At 46.2% G+C, this 27,137-nt stretch overlaps 1 protein-coding gene across 1 annotated transcript; it reads right to left on the bottom strand.

The window, feature by feature from the left end:
- Positions 1–22,844: 22,844 nt before the first annotated feature.
- LOC115616425 (GSK-3-binding protein-like) lies at positions 22,845–24,663 on the bottom strand. Its single transcript, XM_030505643.1, has one exon. It carries the CDS (start codon positions 24,337–24,339, stop codon positions 23,737–23,739), a length of 603 nt encoding a protein of 200 aa, XP_030361503.1. The 5' UTR covers positions 24,340–24,663; the 3' UTR covers positions 22,845–23,736.
- Positions 24,664–27,137: the final 2,474 nt, after the last annotated feature.

The following is a 27,137-nucleotide window of genomic DNA, read 5'->3' as shown; positions in this document are numbered from 1 at the left end:
TGGTGCCCTGGGAGCATGGCTGTTCTGTGCTATGTCCAGAATGTCATACTGCAGTATGCAAGACCTTGGCTACTAAAACCATCATTTGAAGAATTTTGACTATTCCAGTCTGATTATGGGCTGCTGCTTTATGTACTTTTTAGGGCTCCAAGTGCATGCTACTTCAAGCTTTAATACCAATATTGAGAGCATCCAGAAAGCTCCTCAGAGTCAGTTGTCTGAGGAGCAAGGCGCAGAGATGATGTTACTCTCCATAGCAATGCATTAGGGTGTAGCACTGTTTAGGCAGAATGAGCTGATTTCTTAGGTAACTGCAGAATCTGGTTTCCAAATCTTGCACTGATGTAAAATTGCATCAATAAGGCAGACTGTGTGTGTATAACTGGCAGCTACTCTCTTGCTTTTGTGAGCTTTCTGATCAGGCCACTTCAGCCTTTCAAGCTTGGTTTACTTGATCTTCTGTATAGGAACAATCAAAGGGTGAAGTCACCCAGAAAGCATTTGTGCAGAAAAATGCAAGTTGAACTGAAAAGCAGTGTATTAATGGCTGCACCATGTGCTATATCATGTGCAGCAGTCTTAGAGGAAGTTGTAGAAATAGATTTACAAAAACATTTGTGCAATTGCTGGTCTTTTAAAAATATATAGTCAAAATAGTAATAAGATTTCTTCGCTGCTCTTTTCTTTGCTCTATTCCTTTCTTCACCTTCCCTTCTGAAAAAATAACAACAAAAATGCCCTCTCTTTTATTCTTCCCTTTCTCTGGCACAAAGGCAACTTAACCTAAGGTGTAATCCACTCCTGGACAAAATCTTCACCTGTAGCATCACCTTGCTGTCATTTGTGCTCTAAGACTCTTGCTAAGTGAAGTACAGCATGTGTAAAAACAAAAGTGACCCTCTGGGCTAGTTGGTCAACAAGCTGACTTTTGGCTGGGTTGATAAAACACTAAATCCAGTCCCTGTAAGTAACAGTCTGAGGCCATAGTTAGGCGCTTGGTAGCATCCTGGCTTAAACCATGCTATGTTGCTTCCCATGTACCCATAGCTGCTTGTCTATGGTGAGCATTGCCAGGCAGTGGCCTAGGTCAGGGAATATGATACAACTCGGAGAACCCGTGGAGTTTCTTTCAATCTGTTTTTGCCCAATCTGTAAACACAGTTTAGCCGTGAGAGTATTCGTGTCAGCCTAGAGGTGGGAAGGTAAATGTGAGCAAAGCAGGCACTGAGGGATGATAATGGCATTGCCGTGTTGGAGTTGGTTCTGAAACTTCACCTTGAAAACTAAAAGGTCATGTAATATTGAATAAATTCTGTCATACTACTAGTGAAACACTATAACAGAAAATGTGATTGAAACCTGTACCCTGTGTAAGGTAAAAATGAAAGCTTTTGATCCTTCAGTAAATGCTTGATATTTTGGAAATCAAGAAATTAAGATTTGCTTTTATTGTGGTGTTCAGTGACTTGCACAACTCTCTCATGCAGATTCCTCCACTCTTTCTGATGTTTTGAACAAACACCATGAGCCTAGATGGAGACTGATTGTTTCCAGTTTTACCTCTGTTCAAGCCCATTGTGCTCAAGAAAAATAAGCAGAACTCTGGAAATCGGCAAATGGATCTCTAGCCATTTTAAAATGCAATGCACAATTTTCAGACACGTGTGCACAGACTGCTAAACCCTTCACTGAGAGCACAGGTGCTGAAATCACAAGTCCTCAAGGGTTTCTTCTTGATAAAGGAAGTATTAAACTTAACGCAGAAATAGTTTAGTCTGAACCTACAAAGTCTCATCTGTTATGTCTTTTGAAATACCAGATTGTGTTTTTTTTTTTACTTAACTTTGCACACAGTTTAAAGTTGGTCATTTTTTTTAAAGTGTTTTAAGCGCTCTAATTGTTTTGACATTTTTACAAGGAACTTGTACATATTTAGTCTTTTGCACAGACAAACCTTGTATGCAAGTGTATTTTACACAGTGCAGAAATAATCAGGAATATAAAATGGATTATTTGCAGAAAGTGTTGTAACTTTGTAAAAATAAGTGTGGGATGTGAAAGGCTTTGTCATGGGTTCTTTTCTTGTCCTCTCTGTATGTACTCAGGTTTTTAAACTTTAAATGGCTTACAGGAGTAGTCATTTTCAAACTTTGATCACACTGCTTAGTCAGAAAATGAGAACTGCAGTTAACGTATCTCTGATACTATTTTTATTTTTTCACTTCCTGCCCTACCCACCCTGCTCAGTGTTTAACAATCTCATATTTAAGGGAAAGAATTGTGAGCTGCTGTAAAACCCAGTACCTTCTCTGCTTTAAGCAGGGGTCAGGCAGGGACAGTAGTTTGAGTCTGGTTTCTCTGAGCTATAGTGAGCATGCTTTGACTGCAACCCAGTGTGACAACTGTCACTCTTGCCAAAGAAATCAGATGATGTACATGTTCTTACTTAAATAACTGATGTCTTTTAGCAGTCTGTGCTCTCCCTGCCTGCCCTGGGACTGGACTTCGGTTAGGGATTAGAGTACAGGATCTTGCCATGGCAATTATACTCATTATTCATACTGAAGAAAGGGGGAAGAGGAGAAGAAAAAGCCTGAAATAAAGAAATTTGTGAGGCTAAAAGTTGGAAATGGGATAGGTTCTCTGGCATGTTCAAAATAAATATTATAGAACTAAGGATTACAATCTGATCTGTTCTTGGAATTGGCCAATTGCTCTAATTTAGAAACTATCTTCCAAGGGAGAAAGTTACTGCCAAACAAGATAAGGTATTTGGCAAAAAGACCTGTCTCGCTATTTAAAAACACACAAATCCACAAAAATGCACTTGGTTATCCTTCTAGAAGTTGATGGGTGAAAGTATTTGTCCTATGGCCTCTTCCTTGCTGGTCCAGCTTCTGGAAAGCACAGGTTGGCTGCTGCCATCCCAAAGGTAGTTCCCCTCCAAGAGGCAGGCACTTAAAGCTGTGTATGTGCTTTAGCCCAAGACTCTAAAAACACAAAGATGGTCTAGGCTGGAGGGCCTAGGAGCTGGGGCCTCTATCTGCTGGAGGAGTGGAGCTCAGTGTCAGGTTCTGCCTCTTGTTCTCTCAGATACACCTTTTACCTGTGCCCAAAGGGCTGCACCTTTGTGCTCCATCAGCTGTGCATTCTCTCAAGAAGAAAATGGGCTTTTGCAATGTTGCAGCCTGAGAAGGTCATCAGCCTGCCTTGTAACCAATGGTTGTGTGAGGGGGAAATCTGTCACCTCTGTGGGTATTGGACTCAGGGCTGTGGGGGGACTGCACAGGGACTGCCTAGTTTGTGTCCCCAGCAGCTTTGGAGCCTATTTCACTTCCTTGATTTCCTCCCACCACCACCACCACCCCCCGCCAAACTCAGCAGAAAGACTAGTCGAATTGTAGAATCTAATTCATGCTGTGGTTCCTGCGAGGCCCTGGGGAAGCCTTGACAGTTAGGACAGAGTTCCTGGTAAAGCATTTTGGGTATGGGGTGCTTGTGTTCCTCCTATAGAACTATTTAGTTACTGTGGGACCAAATCCACAACAATGCCTTGGTGTCACTGAAAATAAGTACAAGGTAAGAGAACAAATAAAAGGGGGGGTGCAGGAAGTGGCAAAGTAGAAAAACTCTTCCAGACAAGGCAAGTGATAACAGAAATGGGGGGCTCTGATTAAATAAATAAAAAGAGAAATAAATCTCCCTTTCATTGTTTTCCCTTATTCCTTTGCTCTTTCCTTTATGCCACCCTTCTGCAATCACTACAGCCATAGTAATCTAGATTTATGTTTCCTTCTGGCAAACTTCACACTGTTGCAGTCTGAAGTATGTGACAGGGCATTCTTTTCAATCACTGTTCTGTAAACATGAGTATATTGAACGTGACTAATTGATGCCAAATATTTTAAAATGGTATTTCCAACTTTTCTTTGAAAAGATGGTTCTGCCTTTAACTTTGGAGCACAATTATAAGTTAATAGAAATGCAGAGAGAAAATTAGCCTGTAAAAGGTACTTGGAATAGAGTCTTTGCATGTTAACTGCACAGGAATATCCTAGCTGTGCAATTACAGATAGGGAATGAGAGGGTGGGAAGCAATAGGGCAGAAAAGTTTTGGAAAAATAAATCACAAACTGAATGCAACAATAATGAAATGCTTTTGAAAAACAAAGGCAAACCTCATGTTTGGTTGCACAAATGGGCTTTTTGGGTGGGATGCCCTTCAAGTTTTCCAAGTCTTCTTTCCAGTGCTGGTAAAACTTTAGCAAAAAGTTGCAGCCCAGAATTGGTACAAAAATTGCAGGAAGATGTGGACCAGCTAAACAGTGAACAGAGGGGATGTGAAAACAGCTCCCAGGGGCCTGTTGAAGGCATTGGGATAGCTTAGTTTGGTGAAAAGGAGGCTGAGGAGAGGTATGAGAACAGTCTATTTAAAAATATGGCTATTAAGAGAGAAGGAATAAATTCTTTCCATTGTGGATGAGACCAGGAGAGAAGGATGGAGTTACAGCTGGGGATTAAAGGAGGCATAGGAACAAGCCTTCTCATACTAGCAGTAGTTAAGTTCTCATCTGAACTGCCTGGAGAGGCTACTCCATCTCCACCCAATAATCCTCTGGGACTGGTTGGCCAAGCATCCATCAGAGATAGCACTGGTATAGCTGATCCCACTGTCAGGCACAGATGTGGACAAGATGTCCTCTTCAGGTCCCCACGGGCCCTGTTTTCTATGATGATACTACTTTCTTCTTAGGACTCTAGCCTCAAATTTTATAAAGGTAGATGCATGTCCTAACATATATATCATCTGAGTTGGGTTTTGTGTTATTTTTCACAAAAATAACTCTCATGTCTGGTATTTTTTGGGTTCTACTTATGAAGTTTAGAACTGAATCCTTTATGTTCTTTTTCAGTAACTCAGTCTGTTTTAATTGACTACAACGCTAAACTTCATTTCACCTAAAGCTGAGTAGGATGCTATTCCTCCATTATAATGGCTGTACGTTTTAGAAATTGGACTAGAAATGAGGCGATTCCTACAAAAGGGGGAAAACGTGTCTATTTGCTTTTCTTTTTGCAAGATGAATTGGGAAATCACACCTTTGATATCTCAGTCACACCAGTTACGCAGGTTCTCAGCTGGAGGCGATTTTATTTATTTAAGCAGGAAAGCCTCAGACTCCATCAGTAAAGATGTAACCATCTGAGGTTGAGATTATTGATTGAACTTGAGGCATGAATCTATCACTTGTACTCAGATGTTAAAAAAAAAAAAAAAAAAAAAAATGTAGTATGAATGTAATAACTGGAATTAACCTGAAAAAAAGATTGGGAAAATGTATAATACTTTCATAAGGACTATATTTAAAATTCTTTTGTTACATGGGGGAAATTCACCTTCTAAACTATATTCTTTGTAAAATCTTTTTTAAAATATAATGGGTTTATATATAAAATCTAAACTGTGGAATCATATTATAGCTTCTACTAGCCTGGATAACCTAAGGAATGACAACCCTGTTTACCCTAATGATAAAAGTATGTCCAGTATTCAGGTTGCTACAGCTTCATCCTGTTTCTCTTTCCCTTTCTTTTTTTTTTAACCTGAGTCTCAGCAGCACTGTTGTCTTGTACTTTGAAATTCCCAAATTAAAAATCTAAACCTGAATATTTCTGTACTTCAGGCAGGTTTTCCAAGACCTTAGTGTTAAATGTTTTTTAAAATAAGCTTTTGTCTAATGCTGAGGTGCTTTCTGTGGTCAGTGTGCCAGCCCGCATGGCACGGTGTTACGCTGCTTAACTAGGAACGTTGCAGTCTTTTTCTTGGCTTAAAACCATTTAAAAAAAATAAGAATTCTATTATAATTTGTTTACTTTGAAAATAATGCCCCACATTTAGAATAGGAATTTTTTTTAAGCCTAAAGGAGTTCCTAAAAATTCCTTCCTTAAATTTTTATTTTTCTATTTGCGCTTTTGCAGGACAAGGGATGATCTCACTAAAACATCTCTCAATGGCAAAAGCTATAAGCGGGTGTTGGGAAAGGCTGGTTTCTGTATCCCCATGTGCAGCTCTTGTGTTTGGTGTGCTCATATTTAATTTCTCATCCCAAATTTTCTACCATGCATCCTGAGCCATCAAAACCAAATGATATTTTAAACTATTGCATACTTGAATCTTTAATTTCAGTTTAGTTTGTGCGGTTCGGTGGTTTTCTTTTCAAAGATTGCAAGCTGAAAATACATGCACATTGATTAAAGTAACTTGCAAAGGCATACCCCAAGTCTGTGAACATATAGTGGGTTTAACCTCTGATTAGTAACTTACCAGCCAGAGCTGTGTATGTTCTGGTGTTGCAATTGCAGCAGTGCCGTTCCCTAAGGAGACATTGTTTTTTCAGGGTGCTTTTATCACTGCTGACAGACTTGAACACTCTGCACTTCAGGATCTTACAAGCGGTGAGATCCTAAAAGCCACGCTGCTGGAGAGCAGCACGTTGCAATGGAAAATGCAACATCTGTGGTGCCTTTGCGTTGTTTGTTTTAATAGTTTACCACCTTCAGCAAAGGACCTTGTTAAAACGCAGAGCTAGTAGCAACTGGCCAAAAGAATGAGAAAAGAGAGGACTCTAACCCACCCCTGCCATGACAAAGTGCTCCAGGGTGCGTTGAGGGGGAGGATGCCCTTTCCTCCTCTGCAACCTGCTTCCCTGAGCATGGACTTTCTGCCTTTACTCATGCTCCCAACCATCTCTATCCTGTCCTGCTCTTTCTCCAGTCACCTCCTTGGTCTCTCTGGAGCTGGGGAGAAGGTAGAGCCAGGCTGTGCCCCTCACAGGGCAGAAGGGCTGCAGGGGGCTAGTGCTAGAGGGAAGGGAAGGGGGCAAAAGGCACACACCCAAACCATGGGGTGTCTTGTGCGAGTGTCCCAGTGCTGCCCCAGAGGAGAGGGCAGCAAGGGGCAAGCAGGGCCCCTGTCCCTCTCCAATCCCATACCTTGTCATTAATCACTTGGATGGAGATGTATACAGCCACTCTCACCTGCATCCTTGCCTGTATAGGGAGCCAAGAAATCTTTTTACACACTGCAGCTCAGAGATGGGCTACTTGGCAAACCAGCCTGGGCTGTCAGAGCAAGTGTAAGAGAGATGAGCTTGCTTTTGTCCACCTTTTCTGCCTCTGCCCTACTTCGTTTGAGGAGCCAATGGAAGGTTGAGCTGTGCTAAACTAGAAACAAAACAACTCCTTGTTTTCATGGTGTAAATGGAGTGTGATCATAAAAAACGTTCTTCTGTGGCTCTTGCATGTCGCGTGGCAGTTACTTGGCTTAGTCCCTGCATCTCCCCAGGGGATGTGTAATCCTGGTCTGCTTATGGAAGCTCCTGCGATGAGACCCTTCAGTAACAGAGTCAGAGCAAACCCTGCTGAAAGGACACGTGGCCAAAGCAGCAGCTACAGAACCAAGCTGGAAAACAGCTGGAGAAGCACCATGGCCACAGTGAGATAGGTTATTAAATACCAACCCTACTGCTTCATTTACTGTTGTGAGAAATATGGCTGCACACATCAGCTGGGGTCGAGGGAGAGGACTGATTGAGTGGCTGCAACTGAGCAAGGAGCCCACGTGAACTATACCCTGACTGGCTCTGGCTGCCTGTGAGGTGGCTGAAACACAGACATATCACACCCAGAGAAAGGCTGGGAGACCCAAACTTCAGGTTTTCTAAACTTTATCACTCCAGATAATGAAAGATATCACCACTGCCTACAAGGTGTGCCCCTGTTCATACCTTGGGGCCATGATTTCATAGTATGAGAGCAACCCCATCTGAAAATCCCTTCCTCTTCCTGGCCCTGTGCCACCAACGCACACTGCCTTGGGTCCTGAGCACAGCTCTGAGAGGCCAAGGGCATAGAGATAGTTTGCTATTACTGATCACAGCTTGGAGCTGGATCAACAGTGGTGGCTGCTCAGCTGAGGGGAGCCCCAGCACAGCATCAGGAACAAGCAGGGAGTTGAAGTAGCACCACCATCAACACTGGGCTTTCACTAGAGCATCACAGGATCCCAAGCAATGAAACAGCCTGAAAAGACTAAGGTAAATTTAGGAAAGGACTGCTGGAGTCACAGCACTGCTGTCACCCTGATGATAGCGGTAGCGCGTTGAACCACCCCACACTCAACTGAGGCTTCCCACGACAGGCAAATGGGCGGCAGCAGCTTATCCCACCCAGTCTCCTTGCACCACAGAAGAGAAACCAAATGCAGGAGTGGTTTGAACCACTAAGGGCATGAGTCTTGTCTACCCCAGCGATCAACCTCTCGCACTGGTTTTTGAGCCTGAGTGGTGATGAAAGAGCAGTCATGGACTCACCACACTCAGAGTGGGAGTGCTGAGGCCCTGCTGTGAATTACTGCTGGAGTGTGGGGGGGTTGTGCAGGTCTGAGGCTCTGCCAGCCTCATTGAAGCTGGATCCCAATGGGGCGGGAGTAGGATCCTCTCTCACATGGCTGCAGTTATATTTGGGTGCACTTAGCAGTGAGAGCCCTCTGTGACAGCACAGGAATGAAGTAAGAACGCACAGCAATGAGTGCAGAGAAAATTAAAGATGTCCTAGATTAATCAGCAAGCCTGGTTTGCTTTCTAGAGAGCTGTTACACATTGGTGGCTATAGAGAGAATCTATCCATCACTGTATAAAGAAGCATCAGCAGCAAGAATGGGATTCTGTGAGTGTTTGCTCTGTGATCTGTAATGTCAGACCCCATGTCCTGTGTCCATCCATGCACTGGACAGCACATGGGCTGCTGGCTCTGTCTGTGTGTCCCTCCACCTGCTCCTCTGGCTGCCAGGAGCCAAGGGATCACCCCGGCCCTGCTTCACTTCCAGTCTCAGCCCCTGTATCAAAGTCAGTGTGAGGTTATAGCAGAAGGTGGCTCCCCAGCAGTCCCAGCTTTCAGGTGGCAGCAGCACCGTCTGGCACATTCACGCCACCTGGGATGGCGCGGCAGCACTTTGCCTGCATTTCCTGGGAGGTTGGTGTGTAACTCGGGGTGCAAGATACATGCCAAATGAAGAACAAAGGAGCCCATTCATTGAAAAGTTTCATCCCGTGCAGATCTGCCTGCAGGGTGGAGCGAGAAGGGATGTTACATGAAATAAATGTCTCTTATAAGTGATCGTACGTAAGCACAAAGTTATGGAATGACAACATTTGTAGAGCACTCTGCAGCTTGGGAGCCATTTCTGGCTAAAAGGCCTTTGTCAGTACTCTACACAAATCATAGATGAGCTATTTTTACTAACCAGCATCTCAGATGGAAAACACAGTTACAACCAGATGGAAAAAGCTAGTAAGATAGAGCTCATAGATGGGCTTTAGCACTCGATTCTTTTTCAGATAGCAACTGCAAAACTAGTGTGATGGAATCACATGTTCATTATTTCTCTCTGACTTAAGACAAAAAAACATCCTGTATTGAAGGAGACTGCACCCAAAGGTTCAAACCCAGCCTGATCTCCAAGTCTCAGGAAGGCTGGATCCCCTTTCTGTGCACTGTCAACAATTGCGGCTGCTCTGTAGGTTCAATAACGCTCTTGCCAGTGCCTGAAGAAGGCTTCAAATTGTGCAGGTACCCTGGGTTATGGCTGTGTGGGTACCCTCGATTATAGATGTGTGGGTAGCCTGGGCTATGGATGTGCGGGTACCCTGGGTTACAGCCACCCTGGGAACTCACGGGCTGCAGAGGTACATGATCAGCAACGCTGCTGGGGCATTACAAGATGTCAATGTGTGTGTCGCCCCCTTCTCCCCACCAAACAGGATCAAAAAAGTATAACAAGGTAAAAATGAATAAATAATGACAATGTAGAACTGGGTGCTGTGGTTATCTGTACACCACAGGGCAGTAACAGTGTATTTGAGGTCATTACTCAAATCTTCATTCTTGCAACAAGGGGAAAACAGTGCCTGGGAAGAGCTGGGGGGCTCTGGCACAGCCGCCCCATCTCCATGGGCAGCTGCCTGCAGGGCAGAGCCAAGCTGCCCACCCAGCACTGAGTGGCAAAGCGGAAAAAACTACTTGGAAATATGCTCTTGGCCACAATGGGTTTGGAAATAAATGCCGCTTCTGGTCTGTTGTGCAGGTGATTCTCTCCCCCTCCCAACTCGTTACAAAACCTGTGAGCTGTGACCAGCTTTCTGGATGCTACAGGTGAGTAATTCTCCTCTTGAAATGTTCTGGCTGAGCACCGCGAGACCTGGCATCGCCTCTGCCAGCTGAGGCCATGGCCACAGGGCCGCTTTCCATCCCAGGAAGATGGAGGCTGGTAGGTGGAAATAAAATACAGCAGCATTTTCCAAATCTGTCCCTGTATGTGCACTGGGATAAATGTATAGTGGCTGAACCAACTGGAGGAAAGGAAATTCCTGATTTAATTAAATGAACAGACTGAGCAACCAGATGCCTGAATAAAGAATAAAGAGCAGCTGCTTGTCCAGGGGAGAACTTAGGGGCTGGTTCATGGACGGGCCACTTTCTCCTGCTCGTACCCTTGGGGAAAGCACTGTATTGTCCCTTGGCATGTACATGACTTGGAGTGACATTGGTGGTGATCATACACTTGCAGAGGAGGGGAAACTGAGCTCCCCTTGACAGCAGACGCTCGTTCTCCCTGCGGTGCACACCAGGATCACCTGACAAATCCCGTACAAGCGATGCACAACATGCGTTGGGTACTGACAGATTTACAGAGAGCTGCTTAAGGTGGAAGGCAGCTGCAGGGCGGCTGTACGAGGCACTTCACATCCTTCTTTCGCTGTGATCAACTCAACTAAACTAATAAGACAAAAGGCAATTTAAAAGCACCTTGCAGATTACCTTGTCCAAGAGCTTCTTAAAACGTTCACACAATGAATGTGTATTTGAGAAAAAAAAACGGCATCAGTCATGACAGTACATAACAGCTATAATGTTTAACCTAGGAGGAATCGGGTCTGTTAAGCATGTCACTTTACAACTGCTGGCACCTGGGAATAGCATCTGTGTTTCTGGGTCAGTCTTTCACATCCCAGTTTGTCAGACTAAGAGAGACTGAATCGCTTTTACCTAAAACATAACAGCTCTCTGTATTGCCCACTCCAGTAAATCTAATGGCCAGCAATGGTGCAACAAAAATCGTGCGGGCAGCTGGTGAGGGAGTTGATGCCTGCGATTTAATTCATCCCAAAATCAGTCTCAGGCACCCCATTTCAATGCAATTTGTGCGCTACGGAAGCGTTTCTGCTGCTGAATTATTCCTGTTGTTCCAAGCCTGATAGTGGTCATGGCCTCCCCACCCCATCCTGCAGAGCTTCCCACAGTCCCGCTCTCTGGAGGCTCCATGGGAGCAGAGTCTGAGCACCCCCTGGGCTCAGGGGACCTGAGTTTCACCCTGTGCTTTGGTTGGTTTTAGCACAAGATGCCTAATGAACATTATCTCTGAGCGAGGGAAAGTACAAACAGCTTTTATCTCCACAAAGCCAGGCAGTGCGTCCCCCCACCAGCTTGGAGTTAACTGCATCTATCTACACAGTTAAAAACTACCAGCCCCTTATCTGCAAAACCTCTTGCAACAGACAGACCTGAGATATCTCGTTTTCTGGCTCTCAAGACAAAGACTGAGGCTTAGGTCTGCACTTTAAAGTTTCCTTTTGCCAATCGGGAGTTTGCAGGGCTTGGTGTGTACTGTCCCCAGCCAAACAGCCGTACCAGCGGGACTGCGGCTATCACAAAAGTGAAACCTATTTAAACTGCCATCCTGATATCCAGTATCCCAGTCCCGATACAGCTGAGGAGAAGCAGGGAGTCAGTTCAAGGACTAGTGCTGTTTGCTCGATAAATATTGATGATGTGGAGCAAGGAGCACTGCAACACTGCAAAAGGTCCTTAAAAATGTTCAGAGGATGAAAATTGCTGGCACTGTTGTGATTCTGGAGCTCAAATAATAAATGATTCAACAACTGTACAGTTACCATGGGGATGAATTCTCATTGAGCCTAAAATTACCAAGCTGCTGACAAGGACCTATTTTTAGTATCAGCAGATGTGTATCTTTAAAAACATCAGCACAAACCTACTACTGTGTGTTTGTGTATGCACGCCTGCTCGCCTGTAATTGAGTTTTCTGATGCTAATAACAAAAGCAAAAATAAGTAGATGTCTGATGGCTGCAGCGGACGGTGCAGCGATTAGGCTGGGGGTGATAAGTGGAAGTTGCAATTAATACCTGATAAATAAAGCATGCAAAGTGGCCAGATTGCCAGTATGTAACTGAACTAGTAAGCAGAGCCCTTCATTATGTCAGCTAATGTGCTACAGTAATGGAGTGTCTATTTTCGGTGCCTGTGAGTATCTAATGGGAAGCGCCCGCCTGCACTGTCAGCCCCACGACACAGGAAAGTGGAGGCTCAAAGCTGACACGAGCTGCTGGCACAGATCCCCAGTCTCTGCACTCGAAGACTGAGTTTGTCAGCGCTCTCCCTCTATTTCACACTTGAGGGAGGTGCAAGGATAACCCCCCCAGAAAGCACGCAGATTAGGCAAGGTGCTAACACATCCCCACAATGACATAACGGCAGCCGGTACTGGTGCCAAGTCGTGGAGTGCTTGCTAACCACCGACCAACTCATCCCATCCCTGCTGACTCACCACACTGTCAGCAATGCAAATCATGCCACCAACTTAAGAGCAGTTAAGGTCCCTGCACCACTGACTTTGACTGGGTTTTTCTCATTAACTCTAATAGGACGGGCTGGAGACCTGCCTTTTTTTATATAGCCAAATTTTGCTGAGGGAGAAGCTGGAGGGTGGCTATAATGCATCTCATTTGGCGATAAAAGGATTGGTTTGTTTTTTGCCAAACACGTAGCCAGATAGACATATCTCTGCTCGCCTCCTGGCATGCCAGTGCAGTATACATACATGCAAACAGAGTTTGCTAGCAAACCAGCCAAGCAAAAATTAAACACCGTACATTGCAGCCGGGCAGGATAATAGGGCATTACAGGAGACAGTTCAGCAGTTTTGTTCAAAAACCAAACAAGCTGTTCAAGTTTCTGAGAGGCAGCGAAGGAGACAACAGAGAGGACCGCAGTGGTTCATAGCAGGCAGTAGTGCTCCCCGCCTGCTCTGCTGCATGAGGTGCTGGTCATGCCTCCACAGAGGAGCGAGGGGGGAAATAATGGCATTTCAGATAAGCGAGAGAAGAGTTAAGGATGAAGAAAAGTCCTTGTGCCAAGACACATTTGAAGAAAACCCAGCTGCAAATGATCTTCTATCGCAGAGCAAATTATGTTAAGGGGCCTGATTAAACCATCCATCATTTCCCATTTTTGATACTTAATTAGGAAAGAACAGTTAGTTCCTTGGAGTTGGCTCTTTGAGATGTGTTGGCCATATACACCCTGCTCTTGGAGTGTACATGCCTCTGTTACAAATGTCTGACTCTGTTCGTACCACAGTGTTCTGCCACTGCGGAAAACTCTCCCCTTTTCTAAAAAATACAATTGATCTTGTACAATTTGGAGCTTGAGGGAGTTTTGTTTGACTTCAACAAAGCTGTCCCTGTGGGAGCCAGCCAGCCGATATTCCAGGTGAGGTTCAGAGATGCTCTTGTTCAGAAAGACTGTCTGAACAACTTGGCCATGCTGCTGAAGATTAAACTGAGAGCTTCAGGAGATCTGGATAGCTGAACTGCCTGGGCTGGCCCTGCTCTGTTAAGATCATATGTGTGGGCTCTCATCTAAATTTCCTAATGCCATTGCTAAAAGAATAGGATGGTACGCACAGGAGACCAGAGGCATACAGAGCACACAGACATGTCTGAGAGGCGATTTCAGGCTTGTGGCTTATCTGAAGCAAAGGATGTGAATTTAATTCTGTAGCAAGCATTCAATTTTCAGTTAGAACAATCAAAATTAGAGGTTCTCTGTTGTCCAGGCACAGTGAAACCCCCAACGTGGGCACTGGACTAGAACATTTTCTGAGAAGTCACTGGTTCACAGCAAACTGCTTCCTCATACGAAGGGTGTTGCCAGTTCTTGTCAAGTCCCAAGGCACTAGGTTTACTGAGACAAGAACTGCTGCTGTAAACACAATCCCTAGGAGCCCAAGGGATGGAGGTCCTTCAAATTTGGCTTTTTTCTTGCTCTATTAGGAATAACCTTTACCCGTGAGCACACATTAACATTGCACTCATTTGTTCCCTCTTGAGTCCAAAGGCAACAACAGATGATCCAGATGTGAGCCATGGGGGGAAAGTAAGAATGCCAGAACCACAAGGATGACATCTGGTCCTTTCTCTCTGCCTTTTCCAGGGCTGGAAGAAAAGGTGAACATATCTGCCTGAGCAGTGGATGTCCTCTCTGTCATAGATGAGCAATTGGTGGCTGAGGAAAGGCTGTTATTACTTTTGAGCCCTCACAGATCTCAGTGAGAAAGGGTATAATCTACATCTGGAACAAACTGAGAATGGTCTTGTCAACCATAGAGCCCTAAATGGCAGTAGTACTCAAAGTGAATTGGCAGAAGCCAGCTTTGCATACAAGTGTATACAGGCCAACTGGCCACAGCAGGTCAGGTCTCCTGGCACTGACCTGAAAGCACCGGACCACCCATACCATCATGCACAGCTATCAAGAAAATCAACTGTAACCATGACTAAGTCTCCATGACCCAACAGTATGGAAGGGTTAGTAAGCTATGTAACCAAGAGGCAGCCAAAATGCCAGACATCAGGACGAGAATTGATGGGGCTTTTCCACCATGCAGCAGCTGGTATGAAGCAGCTGACCAGCATCCCAGATATTGAGCTACTTAGAGCCCCCGTCTTACCCAGCATGACAAGCCCTAGAGTTTTAAAGATGTAATTATGTGGGACTGTCACTTATGAAAGATCATCTTTGGTGTCAACCCATTAATCTCCTCTGCTGAGTCACAGGAGTTCAAATAAATTGAACTACTTGTGAAGTCGAAATCACCCACCGAAAATCTTTGCTCTTTCTATTTGGTTTAATGCTCAAGTTAACTTCCCCTCTCCAACTTAAAACTTTCTGAAGTTTATGGACTTAAAAGTAGTGCCTCCTGGATAACACAATTTCAACTTCTAGGTGTCTTAACCCCCATTTTCAAGAAGGGGAAGGTGGAAGACCTGGGGAACTACAGACCAGTCAGTCTCACCTCTGTGCCTGGCAAAATCTTGGAACATTTTCTCCTGGAAAACATGCTAAGGCACATGAAAAACAATGAGGTGGTTGGTGACAGCCAACATGGCTTCACTAAGGGGAAATCCTGCCTGACCAATTTGGTGGCCTTCTATGATGGAGCCACGGAACTGATGGACAGCGGCAGAGCAGTTGATGTCATCTACCTGGACTTGTGCAAAGCATTCGACACTGTCCCACATGACATCCTTGTCTCTAAATTGGAGAGACATCAATTTGATAGATGGACCACTCGGTGGATAAAGAACTGGCTCGATGGCCGCACGCAAAGAGTTGTGATAAATGGCTCGATGTCCAGTTGGAAACCTGTAACGAGTGGTGTCCCTCAGGGATCGGTGTTGGGACCGGTCCTGTTCAACATCTTTGTCGGCGACATGGACAGTGGGATTGAGTGCGCCCTCAGCAAGTTTGCCGACGACACCAAGTTGTGTGGTTCGGTTGATATGCTGGAGGGAAGGGATGCCATCCAGAGGGACCTTGACACACTTGTGAGGTGGGCCGATGCCAACCTTATGAAGTTTAACCAAGCCAAGTGCAAGGTCCTACACCTGGGTCGGGGCAACCCCAGGCACTGCTACAGGCTGGGCAGAGAAGAGATTCAGAGCAGCCCTGCAGAAAAGGACTTGGGGGTGTTGGTTGACGAAAAGCTTAACATGAGCCGGCAGTGTGCGCTTGCAGCCCAGAAAGCCAACCGTATCCTGGGCTGCATCAAAAGAAGCGTGACCAGCAGGTCGAAGGAGGTGATCCTGCCCCTCTACTCTGCTCTTGTGAGACCCCACTTGGAGTACTGCGTACAGTTCTGGTGTCCTCAACATAAAAAGGACATGGAGCTGTTGGAGCGAGTCCAGAGGAGGGCCACGAGGATGATAAGAGGGCTGGAGCACCTCCCATATGAAGACAGGCTGAGAAAGTTGGGGCTGTTCAGCCTGGAGAAGAGAAGGCTGCGTGGTGACCTCATAGCAGCCTTCCAGTATCTGAAGGGGGTCTACAAGGATGCTGGGGAGGGACTCTTCCTTAGGGACTGTAGTGGTAGGACAAGGGGTAATGGGTTCAAACTTAAACAGAGGAAGTTTAGATTAGATATAAGGAAGAAGTTCTTTACAGTGAGGGTGGTGAAGCACTGGAATGGCTTGCCCAGGGAGGTTGTGGATGCTCCATCCCTGGCAGTGTTCAAGGCCAGGTTGGACAGAGCCTTGAGCCACATGGTTTAGGGCAAGGTGTCCCTGCCCATGGCAGGGGGGTTGGAACTAGATGATCTTAAGGTCCTTTCCAACCCTTACGATTCTATGATTCTATGATTCTATGTGTCTGTGCTTGTTGTACTTACAGGTGAAGATCAGTTTGTAATTTCATTTCTCCAAGCAGATACAATCTGAAACCATTAAATGCTTTTCACAATTAGATTTTGAGCTGATTTTTTCTTTATTTTTTCCCTCCTCTCCCTGAAGGGAGACTTTTCTGAGTTTAGAAAATATGAGAAAAATCTCCGCTCTTGTAAACGAGAAAAAACATTGCAACCACAGTTGAAAATACTGAAGCCAAAAGAATGGAGACTTTTAATAACAGATAAGTTAAAGCCATTGTGATCATAAGGCAGATCTGTATTGTGCTGGCTGCACACTTCAAGTCACACCTGCATGAAGACATCTTTGAAAGACTTATTCAGCATCAATATATACCTGACAATAAGGATTTCTGATTTGTTTAGGAAGAAGCAGATGAACCAAAACCCATTTAAAATTCTATTTCTTACAATAACATGGTAGTTCTGATAGGGTCTGATCTGCTTTTACTGAGATAAGACCTGCCCAGGAGCAGCTATCAAGGCAATGCACACACATTTTGCTGTATACTTATTTTTTTTTTCCTAAAAAATTAATTTTAAAGCTAATTAATAGCACACATCCTTTGTGTAGGACTCTCTTTTATTCTTAGTGTTAATGAATCATCTGCATATTTGACCCCATGCTCATGTGCACACATATATAGCACCCATGCTATGCATGTTTGCTCTCTAGCCCCAGAGCACCTTTGTCTTATTGCAGGGTGGAGAAGAGGATCAACACAAACCAAACGTGCTGTGAAAGGGTCTCCAGCAAAATAATGGGAAAAGTGAAAAATGGGGCCGTGGATCACTTCCAAATCCCTACTGAGGGTGACAACTTTCAGAGGTGCTTGACGTCTGCAGCCTCTCTTAAAATGAAAAAACCCAAACAAACAAGGGAGAAACCCAGATCTATACAGATGCAGAGGTGGGAATTTCTGTCTTTTATTTCCATTCTGCTACCAGTCTGGCATACTGCAGGCTGACATACTTCTTTTTTCTGGGAATAAGGTTTTCATGTCTTGTGACCCAGGATCCAGCCGCTGTTTAGGACATAGATGAAAGTGGTCAAGAAAGTTTGCATCAGAAGCTTTGGAGGAAAGCAGCTGCCAAAGCAGCCTGGTGGAAGCCAATAGAAGAGCAGCAAGATGAAAATATAAATATCTGCTTGTTTACCTTCCAAAGTGATGTACAGGTGAGGTATCACATTGGTGGGGCATTCCCATGCATGGACTGAGAGCTAGGTATTGCCAGAATAGCAACTGCCAATGCTGCCTGCTAACAATAGGAGAGGATTAGAAATCCCCCTCATTTTCCATCTTTCAGGAGAAGCTGAGGATGTACATACACACATTCAGTCACCTGCTTCATTGCTTCTTGGTTTCCTGTGTAAAACTACCAGTCCTGTAAAACTGAAAAGGCGTCACAATGTGGATTTAAGAACACCAATAACCCAAACTTGCACCTTAACTTAGAGCCCATGCTTTTGTAGATTTAAGCCTTGAAACTAGGACAATTGTTGTGATACAGGTAGAATAAGTCCCAGCCTCTTCTGGTAAAATGCTTAGAGCAGCACATATTTAGTATTAAGCCAGTCAGGATCCATTTCCCCTAATTAAAACATTTTCATCCTGGTGCTGTTTCATTACATACTATCAAATGAAAAATGTATTTATTACAGTGCTGCTCCATTGAGCTGGAAGACTACAAACCTCTCTGGTCTGTAAAATCAACTGGAGACCACCTTCTGAGGGGCAGCTGATGGCACAAGCCCCATAACATGCCAGGGAGCAACAAAGTTCCTCAGATGAGGACTGACAGTACCTACATGGGAGGAAAATGAAGGCAGGCAGCAGGTCTATTTATTCTCTAACTTAACACTTGGTTTCCAAACATAAAAGCTCCAGCAGGATTTTCTTCCCCCGGGCTTTACAATTGCTGCTGCTATAAAGCTTGTACTTGGGCTTGGAATTGACCATGTTAAACTTCTTCATCTAACTCAGGTGCTTACAGCCTTTCTTTAGTACCTCTTCACAAAAGTCCTGCCAAGTCAGTGATTACCAGAGGGACACAGAGACAAGGTGTTTTTACTATTTCTTTTGATTGCTGATGTCCTAGTGCCTACAGTGATTAAGAGCACCCTTAGCTGACTGTATTACTCTACCAGACACCACCAGATTAGATAATGGGAAGCAAAAATAATACAATTTAGGTACAGGATATTGCATAAGGAACAGCTAATGCTGCACGCCTCTGGATTTATGGTGCCTGATTTCCTGTAGCTTCCTCTGTTGCAGAGTCTACAGTGTCTACTAGTGCAGCTTGGGCACACTGCAGCCTTCCCCTAAGGGCACCAATTTCCTCTTCTCTACCAGCTGCCTTTTGCCACGAAAATTGCAGAATGGTAGTTCTGCAGCTTTGACAAAGGTGGCCAAGGTTAGTCACACATCTAAAGCATCATTTTTGGAAGAGAAAAAGCGAAGCAACCTCTTTGACTCAGGAAATGAGTTTGCTGATGTCATTTTCGTGTTGCTGCAAAGGCATTTATGTAATTATCGTAGCACTTCAAGTGGTGTTTTCCAGCTACTTCTAAAAAAAAACACAGTAGGAAATTCCCACAGAAAGGAATTTTTCTGTTAACTTCATCTGTTCATTTCATTTCAGCTAGGATTTCACCTCTGATTTCTCCCCTATGTTGTTCAAACTGAAGATGAAAGACAGTTGTAACTTGCCCTCCAAGTCATTCACCGCAAGCTTTCTAAGAAGTAAAACAGATCTTGGCTACCAAGAAGTGACTGAGCTACAGTATTTGAAGCCAAATGAACAAGCAAGTCAAAAGTACCTACTGAAAAGCAACTGAGGAGAACAAAGCTACTTAGTATTTGGGAAGAGCAATGTGACATGGACAAAAGACACGTAAAAGCGAAAGATTACAACCACAACCTGAAAATAATGGTCTGGGTAAGGGGGGAGTGCAGGGTGAGAAGAGAAAAATGACAGGGCCAGGGACTAGAAGGGAAATGAGGGATGTTCTTGGAGATGGAGAAGCCGAGAACACTGGGAGTGTCCCAGGCTGGCCAGAACTTAAGTTGTGCGTTACCCAGCCAACATCCTTCTTTTCCCTTATGCCCTCCGTGAGACTCACTCGCCGTTTTCTTTAAAATCTGATCTTAAGGCCTTAGGGCAGAGTCCCTACTTCCGCACCATGTTTATTATGCTGAGTACTACACTGACATAATTTTTACAGGAGCCTCTAACTGTTGGTGCAAAACATAATAAGCTGAAAGGGAGACAGGAGACAAGGGGAATAGCAAACAAAAATCATTCTACCTGCCAGACTTCTGGCTAAACTGAATTACTTTCAAGAGCTCAGGGAACGTGAGAATAGAAAGAGCGAGAAACAACAAGGGTGAGAAGCTGAGTTTTGGGCAAGGGGTCAGGAAAATACTTGTTCAGTCATATAGAGAAAACTCAGGAGGAATTAAGCTGCAACCAAGACTACAAATGATAAAGCTGTGGCAGCCTTGTGCCATACTAATGCAACACCACAGAGAGGCGCATTGAAAGATGAGATTGTCTTTTGTGCATTTGCTTGCAAAATTATTTAAAATCAAGTTTACCCCCAAAATATAGCCCACTGTAAGTACAATAAAAATAAACTTCTCGAATGCATTGCAGTATCACCTGTTACAAACATCTAAATGGCTTATTTTTGATCCTACATGTCATGTGATCCACTGAAAAATCTTGTTTTGAACAATTTTTTCTCTCACAAGATGGAAAAACCAGATAAAACCTACATGCCTATGGTGAAAATATAATTTTATTCTATATTTAAAGCTGAAGTGAACTATATTTTCACTTACAAATGAAGGTAGTCCAAGCATACTGTGAAGGCCAAATGTAGCATGTACTTGAATTTCCTTTTCGCTTCTCTAGAAACCAACAACTGGTATCTGAGGACCAGCACAGGCTAAATGTATTAAAGAAAACCTACCTCTAAACCACAGGTATTTAAAGCCTACAAAAATGTTTACTTCACTGTCCAACATTTTTATCCTGTTTGGGAAAAGTAGATGGTGACTTTAATATCAAAATTCCTTTCTGCTTGTATGCCCACACAGCGGAGCACAAGGCAATATCTGAAAAAGAGAATTTGCACTGAACCAGTGAAAACCTTAGGGCAATATTTCAATTGGTCCAATGTCTTGTAAAACCCGGCTTCCAGAACCAGAATATGCCATGTTCGAGCCGTTCCCTTATGGAGAAATGACATGTGCTCTATTTTGGAGAGATAATTTTAAAGACTTATAAGGAAGATGTGATGATAAAGGTTGCTGGCATGAGCTTAGGATGTTCACGTTACAAGTGATGAAGACACATCAGTGAGTTATGCAAGTTATCTGAAACAAGTGCCAAAATTCCTTTTACCAAATCATCACACACTCTACATAGCACTTTAGCTTACTATAACCCTTTTCATATATACATCTCCCAGCTCTGCACAAAGGAGAAAGTAAAAGCTATTTTAGAAGTAATTTAGGAAGCTTAAAAACCAGCCAGTCACTGTGAAATTTATTAGCATCTTTTCTAAGCCTCACTTCAACTGCCAGTTTATTGAAAAGTGTTATTCTAGTAAAATCCTTAAAAGGAATGTCTCGAGGCTTTCAATGACTACAAAGGACACTTGTAAAGTTAGCTGTTCTCATTAGTATACAGAGGCTAGGATTTGGGGAGGGAAAAGTGAAGGGGGAGAAGGGGGATGCAGAATCAATGCATAATTATCAGCAGCAAAAAAATTCAAGTCAACCATGCCGGCTTGCAGAATTTAGGCCGATGGCCACACATATACTTTTAACTGCAGTTGTGTAACAACTCGGGCTCCACCGGCTATGCTCGGTTTTCAGCTTGTTTCCCCCAGCTCTTTCAGTAAAGATAATTAAACACCTCAACCTAGGGTTCAAATTCAGTGTCAGCACAACAAATACCTATCTGCCTGAGCATCTGAAGGACAAATACAACAACAACTAGATTTTTAGTTGTTGGCTAGCGGTTATATTTGAAGCTAAAATTTCTTTTTTACATTATACTGAACTTTTTTCTTGGATTAAGAAACGAGAAAATTTCAAATAAAAATTCATTTGAAGTAAGGACAACGTACATGTAATGTTATTGCATTAGAGGTTAAGAACTAATGCCAGATCCGAATCCTTTCCAAGTGGTACGAAATGCCACAACAGCAGCGTAAGTTATGAGAAAAAGGACTTCAGATGTTAGTAATTAAGGAGGTTCTAAAATGCATTTAACTTCTTCCTTTGCTTTGATATGGAAAAACTGCATTCTACTTATAAATTAATCAAGATAAAGCTAATAATAACATCACATACTGTTCCTAGTGCATAAGGTATTCAGTAAGACATTATTAAAACCCTGAGCATCAGTTTCTATCAGTAGCTGGGAGCAGAGAAAGAAATCTAAAATATTTTGTAGATTTAATGTATTCTTGAAAGAACTAATCACACAAGTAAACGTAGCTGCTCAAATCGCTCTCTTGGACAAAGGCAAACATCTTCCATTTTCTTTCATGTGGGATTGCTACCTTCTTCAAAGGAGCAGCTTTTTACCTCAAATTGAGTGGGGGCTGGGAGATTGTTATGTTCCCGTCTGTCTGATGTGTTTAGTTCTGATCTTGAAGCTCATTCTTTGACTCCTAAAAACCTAACGCAGGATTTCACCAAGGAAGCTGTTCAGAACAGCTATTGGAACTTAATCACCCCCAGCACCAAATCCTATGGTTTACATGTATTTTTTAAAACTATTGTTGCCTAGACATCTCTCCCCTCCTTTTGAGAGTCTTTTTTTCTCCCCAGAGAAAGAAAAAAACCCAAACAAGTAATCAACACAAGCCCTGTTCCTTCCCCAATACATGATGCCTAATTTTGGTTTCAGTATGATTTGACGTAGAAATTCCAACAGCCACATTCTCGGCTGCTCGAAGGGGCGTCTCATAGCTCACGCATGAACACTGCTGGCAAACAAAGGGGCTCAGTTGCATCTCCGTGCATTAATAACCGGTGTCCCACTGCATCAGACTATGCGGATTGTTGTGGGGATTTTTTCCCCCCCTTTCTGTCTGCAAAATGGAGATCTCGCAACTGAAAGATCAAGGGGAACGTGCCTCCTGGAGCATCATCCACATAGTTTTGTTCTCATGAACCAAAATTCACTTCCCCTTCACAATGAGACACAGACCCGAAAATAAAAACAAGACGACGTTTATTCAATACAGACAGGTTAATTAAGACAGTAAGTCCTGTAAACCAGGAACACATTTCAAACACTCCGGTACGAAGTGCAATATTTAAAATCAACAGCTGCTTCGTGTATTCGAGCCATTGAGTTTGTCGGGGAAGGATGGATTCAGGGCTTTTTTTTTTTTTTTTTTGTCTTTTTCTTTTTGGTAGAAAAAAACTTGTTTCGGCTACCTTATGTGAACAATGCATCTCCAATGCAGGCTCCATTCGCTCATCAGGCTTTACAATTTTAAGTCCAGCTGCCTTCCAGCTTTGATATTCACATTTTTGTTCAAAACTGCTTCATACAGTCACAACGGGGAAATAATAAACGTTAAAATAATAATTAAAAAAGCCCAAACAAAAACCCCAAACCCGCCGGGAGGGGAAGGGACCCCCCCCGCCGGGGTCAGCGACTATTATTGCAAATGGCTCCTGGGAGACGGAGCAGCCCCGCGGCGGCCGGGGACCGGCGGCGGGGGGGTCCGCGGCCCCGGCCGGGCTGCCCGCCGGGGGGGAGGAGGAGGAGCTACCGGGGACGGCAGGGGGGGGGGGAACAGCAGCAGCTCGGGCGGGCGGCGTGCGCGGCCTCCACCGGTTGGAGAGCGGCGGCGGGGCTCGGCGCCGCGCCGGGGGTGACCTTGGGGGGTGAGGGGAGGCACACCCGGCCCACCCCAACCGACCCCGCCGCGCCCGGCCCCCCCTCGACAGCGGGAGGGGGGGGCCCTACCGCGGCGGGAGACTTACATCGCGGCGGAGCCAGCACCGCGCTCCCGCAGTCCGCCCGGTGCGGGGCCCCGCCGCCGCTAGCGGCCGCGCTCCTCCGCTCCCGCTGCCACCGCCGCTCGTCCCTGCCGGCTACTGCCGGGGCTGCACCGCCGCCGCTTCGGCCGCCTCGCCGTCCGCGCCGCTGCTCCCCGCCGAGGCGCTGCCGCTGGAGGCCGTGGAGGCTGCCGCCGCTGCTGCCGCCGCCGCTAGCTGCAGCCGCCGGACGGCTTCTTTGATGAGGTTGCCGGAGAGGATGAGCTGCTGCAGGAGCCGGTGGGGGTCCTCCTCGTCCGCCGGCCCGTCGCCCGGTCCCGGCGGGGGTTGCTTCCTCCGGCGGGCGGCGCTCCGCAGCCAGCCCCGTCCGCACAGCTGCTTGGTGACCCGCTGGTGGCCGCCCCGGTCCGGCCGCGGCGGCTCGGTGGGCTGCTGGTGGGCTTGCGGCGGGACCTGTCCCCTGGGCGCCAGCAGCCCGCCACCGCCGCTGCAGCGCGGCGAGTAGGGGGCGGCGCGGTCGCGGGCGCTGCCCGGCCCCAGGTGCTTGGGGTTGCGGGGCGGCGGCGGCGCCCGCTGCGCGCTCAGCTGCAGCACCTCGCCCAGCTTGGCCACCAGCGCGTCCACCTCCTTAGAGCCTGCCTGCCCCACGGCGACCGAGCGCTCCAGCAGCAGGAAGCGCTCGCCCGGGCGGCACGGCATCTCGCCCGGCGCCCTGCCGTGCCGTACCGCAGCCGCAGCGGGACTGGGGCCGCCGCCCGCCGCCCCGCGCGCACGCGAGCACACGCGGCTCCGGCGGCTGCGGTTGAAGCTGGAGCTCGGCCCGCTGGCGTTGGTTTGTAAACAATGGGTGACGCGGGGTCCCGGGCGCCTCCCACTGCGCCGCGCGGGGGGGGAAGCCCTCCCCGCCAACCGCCCGCCGCACTCTCCCGGCGCCGACACCCCGTGCGGCGGGTGGGCAACGCTGACCCGCCGGTGCGGGGACGGCTTTCACTGCCGAAGACCGCCAGCTGGGCGAAGCTGCCCTTCGCCCGTCGGCCACGCCGCTCCCTTTCTCCCCCCCCGGTCTGCGCGCCGCGTGGACCGGTCCGCTTTCAAACCCCGCACCTCGGGTCCCGGAGGCGGGGCCGGGTGATTGGCAGGAGGGGTGTGAGGGGGCGGGGCGGCCCGGCCGAGGGCGGGGCGGGGCGGGGCGGGGGGTCCCTGCGCCGGCCCGTCGCCTCGGGGCAGGCGGCAGGAGCGCGGGGAGGAGGGGGGCGTCGGGCGCAAAGGGCAGCGTGCCCGCCCGCCCGCCTGCTGCCCCCGACGGGGTTCCTGCGGGCGCCCGGCCCGCCTGCCCCGCCGTCGGTACCGTGGCTGCCCCAACCCGCCGGCCCGACAGATAGCGCCCCGCGAAACCTTCAGTGGTCTGAAGGGCTGCGGGCGTGAGCCGGTGCCCCTGTAGGTGCGTGCCGAGCTGCGCCGGCGGGACGGGCGCTGTACGTGTGCGTGTGCTCCCTCCAGCGCTGCGCGTGGAAGCGGTGCTGCGTTCTCCTAAAAGAGCGCCGGCGTTACGCACCGGTGCCTTCAGGAGCGGATCGTCCCGGTGCAATTCTCATCGCAGCAGTGTCTGCAAGGTTCGGTTCTGAGATCACAACGCCTTTGTGCGACAGCGCCCGGTTCTGCCGTCAACTCGTGCTGCTGCCAGTTCACACCTGGCAATGGTGTTCCTTCGGCTTGGTATGCTGCTGTGCCCTCGTGTCCAGCAGCACGTTGATTTGGGGTTTAGTTCCTTGGCACAGAATCGGCCTCTGGGGTCTTATTTTCCAACACTAGAATTAGCAGCCCTGAAGCAAGTCTGTGCAGTGTTTGTTCTCTCGGGTGTTCTACCTGCTTGAAATTTACTTCATCGCATGGGTCAAGGCTCTGTCCCGCCTTTTCCTGTCCCAGACCCTTCCCATGAATCCATCACCAGGAAACCGCCAGTAAAATGGAAGTTAGCAGTTGGCAAAGGAGAGTGCATGTCCTTTCCTATTTTCAGCACCTTCTTGGTAACTGGCTGTTCAAACTCAGATCACATTGTTCTACAGATGACGAAAAAGTAAGATCTTGTTTCTCCACACCAAAGTATTTTTAAGAAAACACTTCTACCTACTGTGCAGTATCTTTTCAAGTGAAATAAAGGCAGGCCTACGTAGATGCAGTGGATGGCTCTACTTCAACTCCAAGGGAGATCTATATTCAGAGCACTTCTGAGTAGGTAATCTGGCATTCTGTACAAGCAAAACTTCAATAAACCAGTACAGCTTATTCCAGCCTTTTTTTCTTCGCCCACAAAAGCAAAATAAGCTATACCAGCAAAAGCTCAGTGCTGCTTCTGATTACATCTACACCTGGGGCTTTCATGAGCCCAGCAATGATAATCGCAAATCGCGCTTCATTGCATCCCTAACCAACAGCAGCGCTGGGAAAAGTTTGCAGGATAGAGCAGATCAGTGCCACAGATAGGGAGCTCAGAGCACAGTGATTAGCAGGATCCTGATGTCCTCAGACTTTTTTTAACACAAGACTTCAGGGATGCCTGGTTGACAACTGACTCAGTAACTGCTGAGGATTTTAGGACTAAATGCACTGAAAATGTTTATGTTGAGTGCTACTAATCAGGGTTAGTAGTTTTACCAGCTCAACAAAGTAAGCGTCATAGATTTGTATTATCTTAAGAGGTAATCAGGAGAAGGGCATTTCAGACTATGTTCTTCTAGAGGAATAGGGGAACCTCAGCTATTACTTTGGTATTCTGACTGCTCTCTTGCCAGTAAGATTGAAAGAGAAAAGCCAAAAAGTTGGAGAAGACAGTATATCATATGTCAGGTTTGAAGTTCCACCTCAAAGATTTGTGTGGGGAAACTATGCCAAGGAGGGCTCAGCATGAATTTATGTTGTAATCACATCTGTGGAGTGGATCTCGACATGTCCACACCTGGAGGCTTTTCTGGCATTAAACCCCAATCTATGCCAGAAGTAGGACTAAACTCTCTGCAGCCACCATGGGATGTTCTCTTCAGAAATCATTGCAGCGGTTTATGAACTGTTGGCTGTTTGCTAGTGCCTCTTTGTAGAAATAAGAACAACTTCATGAGCATAAGTGCCAGGACTGGCTGCCAGATCAACGCTGAAAAAGCTGGGGCTTCTCGAGTTGTAACCATCGGGTCTTTTGGCTGAGTTCTGAGTTAGCTATGGCAAGGTATTCTCATTTAGGCTGGGAGAATCACAGCCGGGTTATCATATTTTGTCTTCTGCTGCTGGTGATGAGTTCTGCTGCACTGCTTTTACTTTAGCGGTTTACCACAATAATTTCAATTAAACTCCTTCCCCTCATCCCCAAACCCAAAGCATTAAGGATAGAGGCAGGTTCTTTTAAAAATAAAAGGCTCACAAGAGTTGCAAAACTGTTGACAAGATTTTTCTGACCGCTGACAACATTTTCATGGGCAGTAGTTTGACAATGAGCATTGCTGTGT

The sequence above is a fragment of the Strigops habroptila genome, chromosome 1 (assembly GCF_004027225.2).
Source record: "Strigops habroptila isolate Jane chromosome 1, bStrHab1.2.pri, whole genome shotgun sequence".
Taxonomy (NCBI): domain Eukaryota; kingdom Metazoa; phylum Chordata; class Aves; order Psittaciformes; family Psittacidae; genus Strigops; species Strigops habroptila.
The sequence above is the reverse complement of the archived record's forward strand: the minus strand, read 5'-3'. Positions and strand labels throughout refer to the sequence as shown.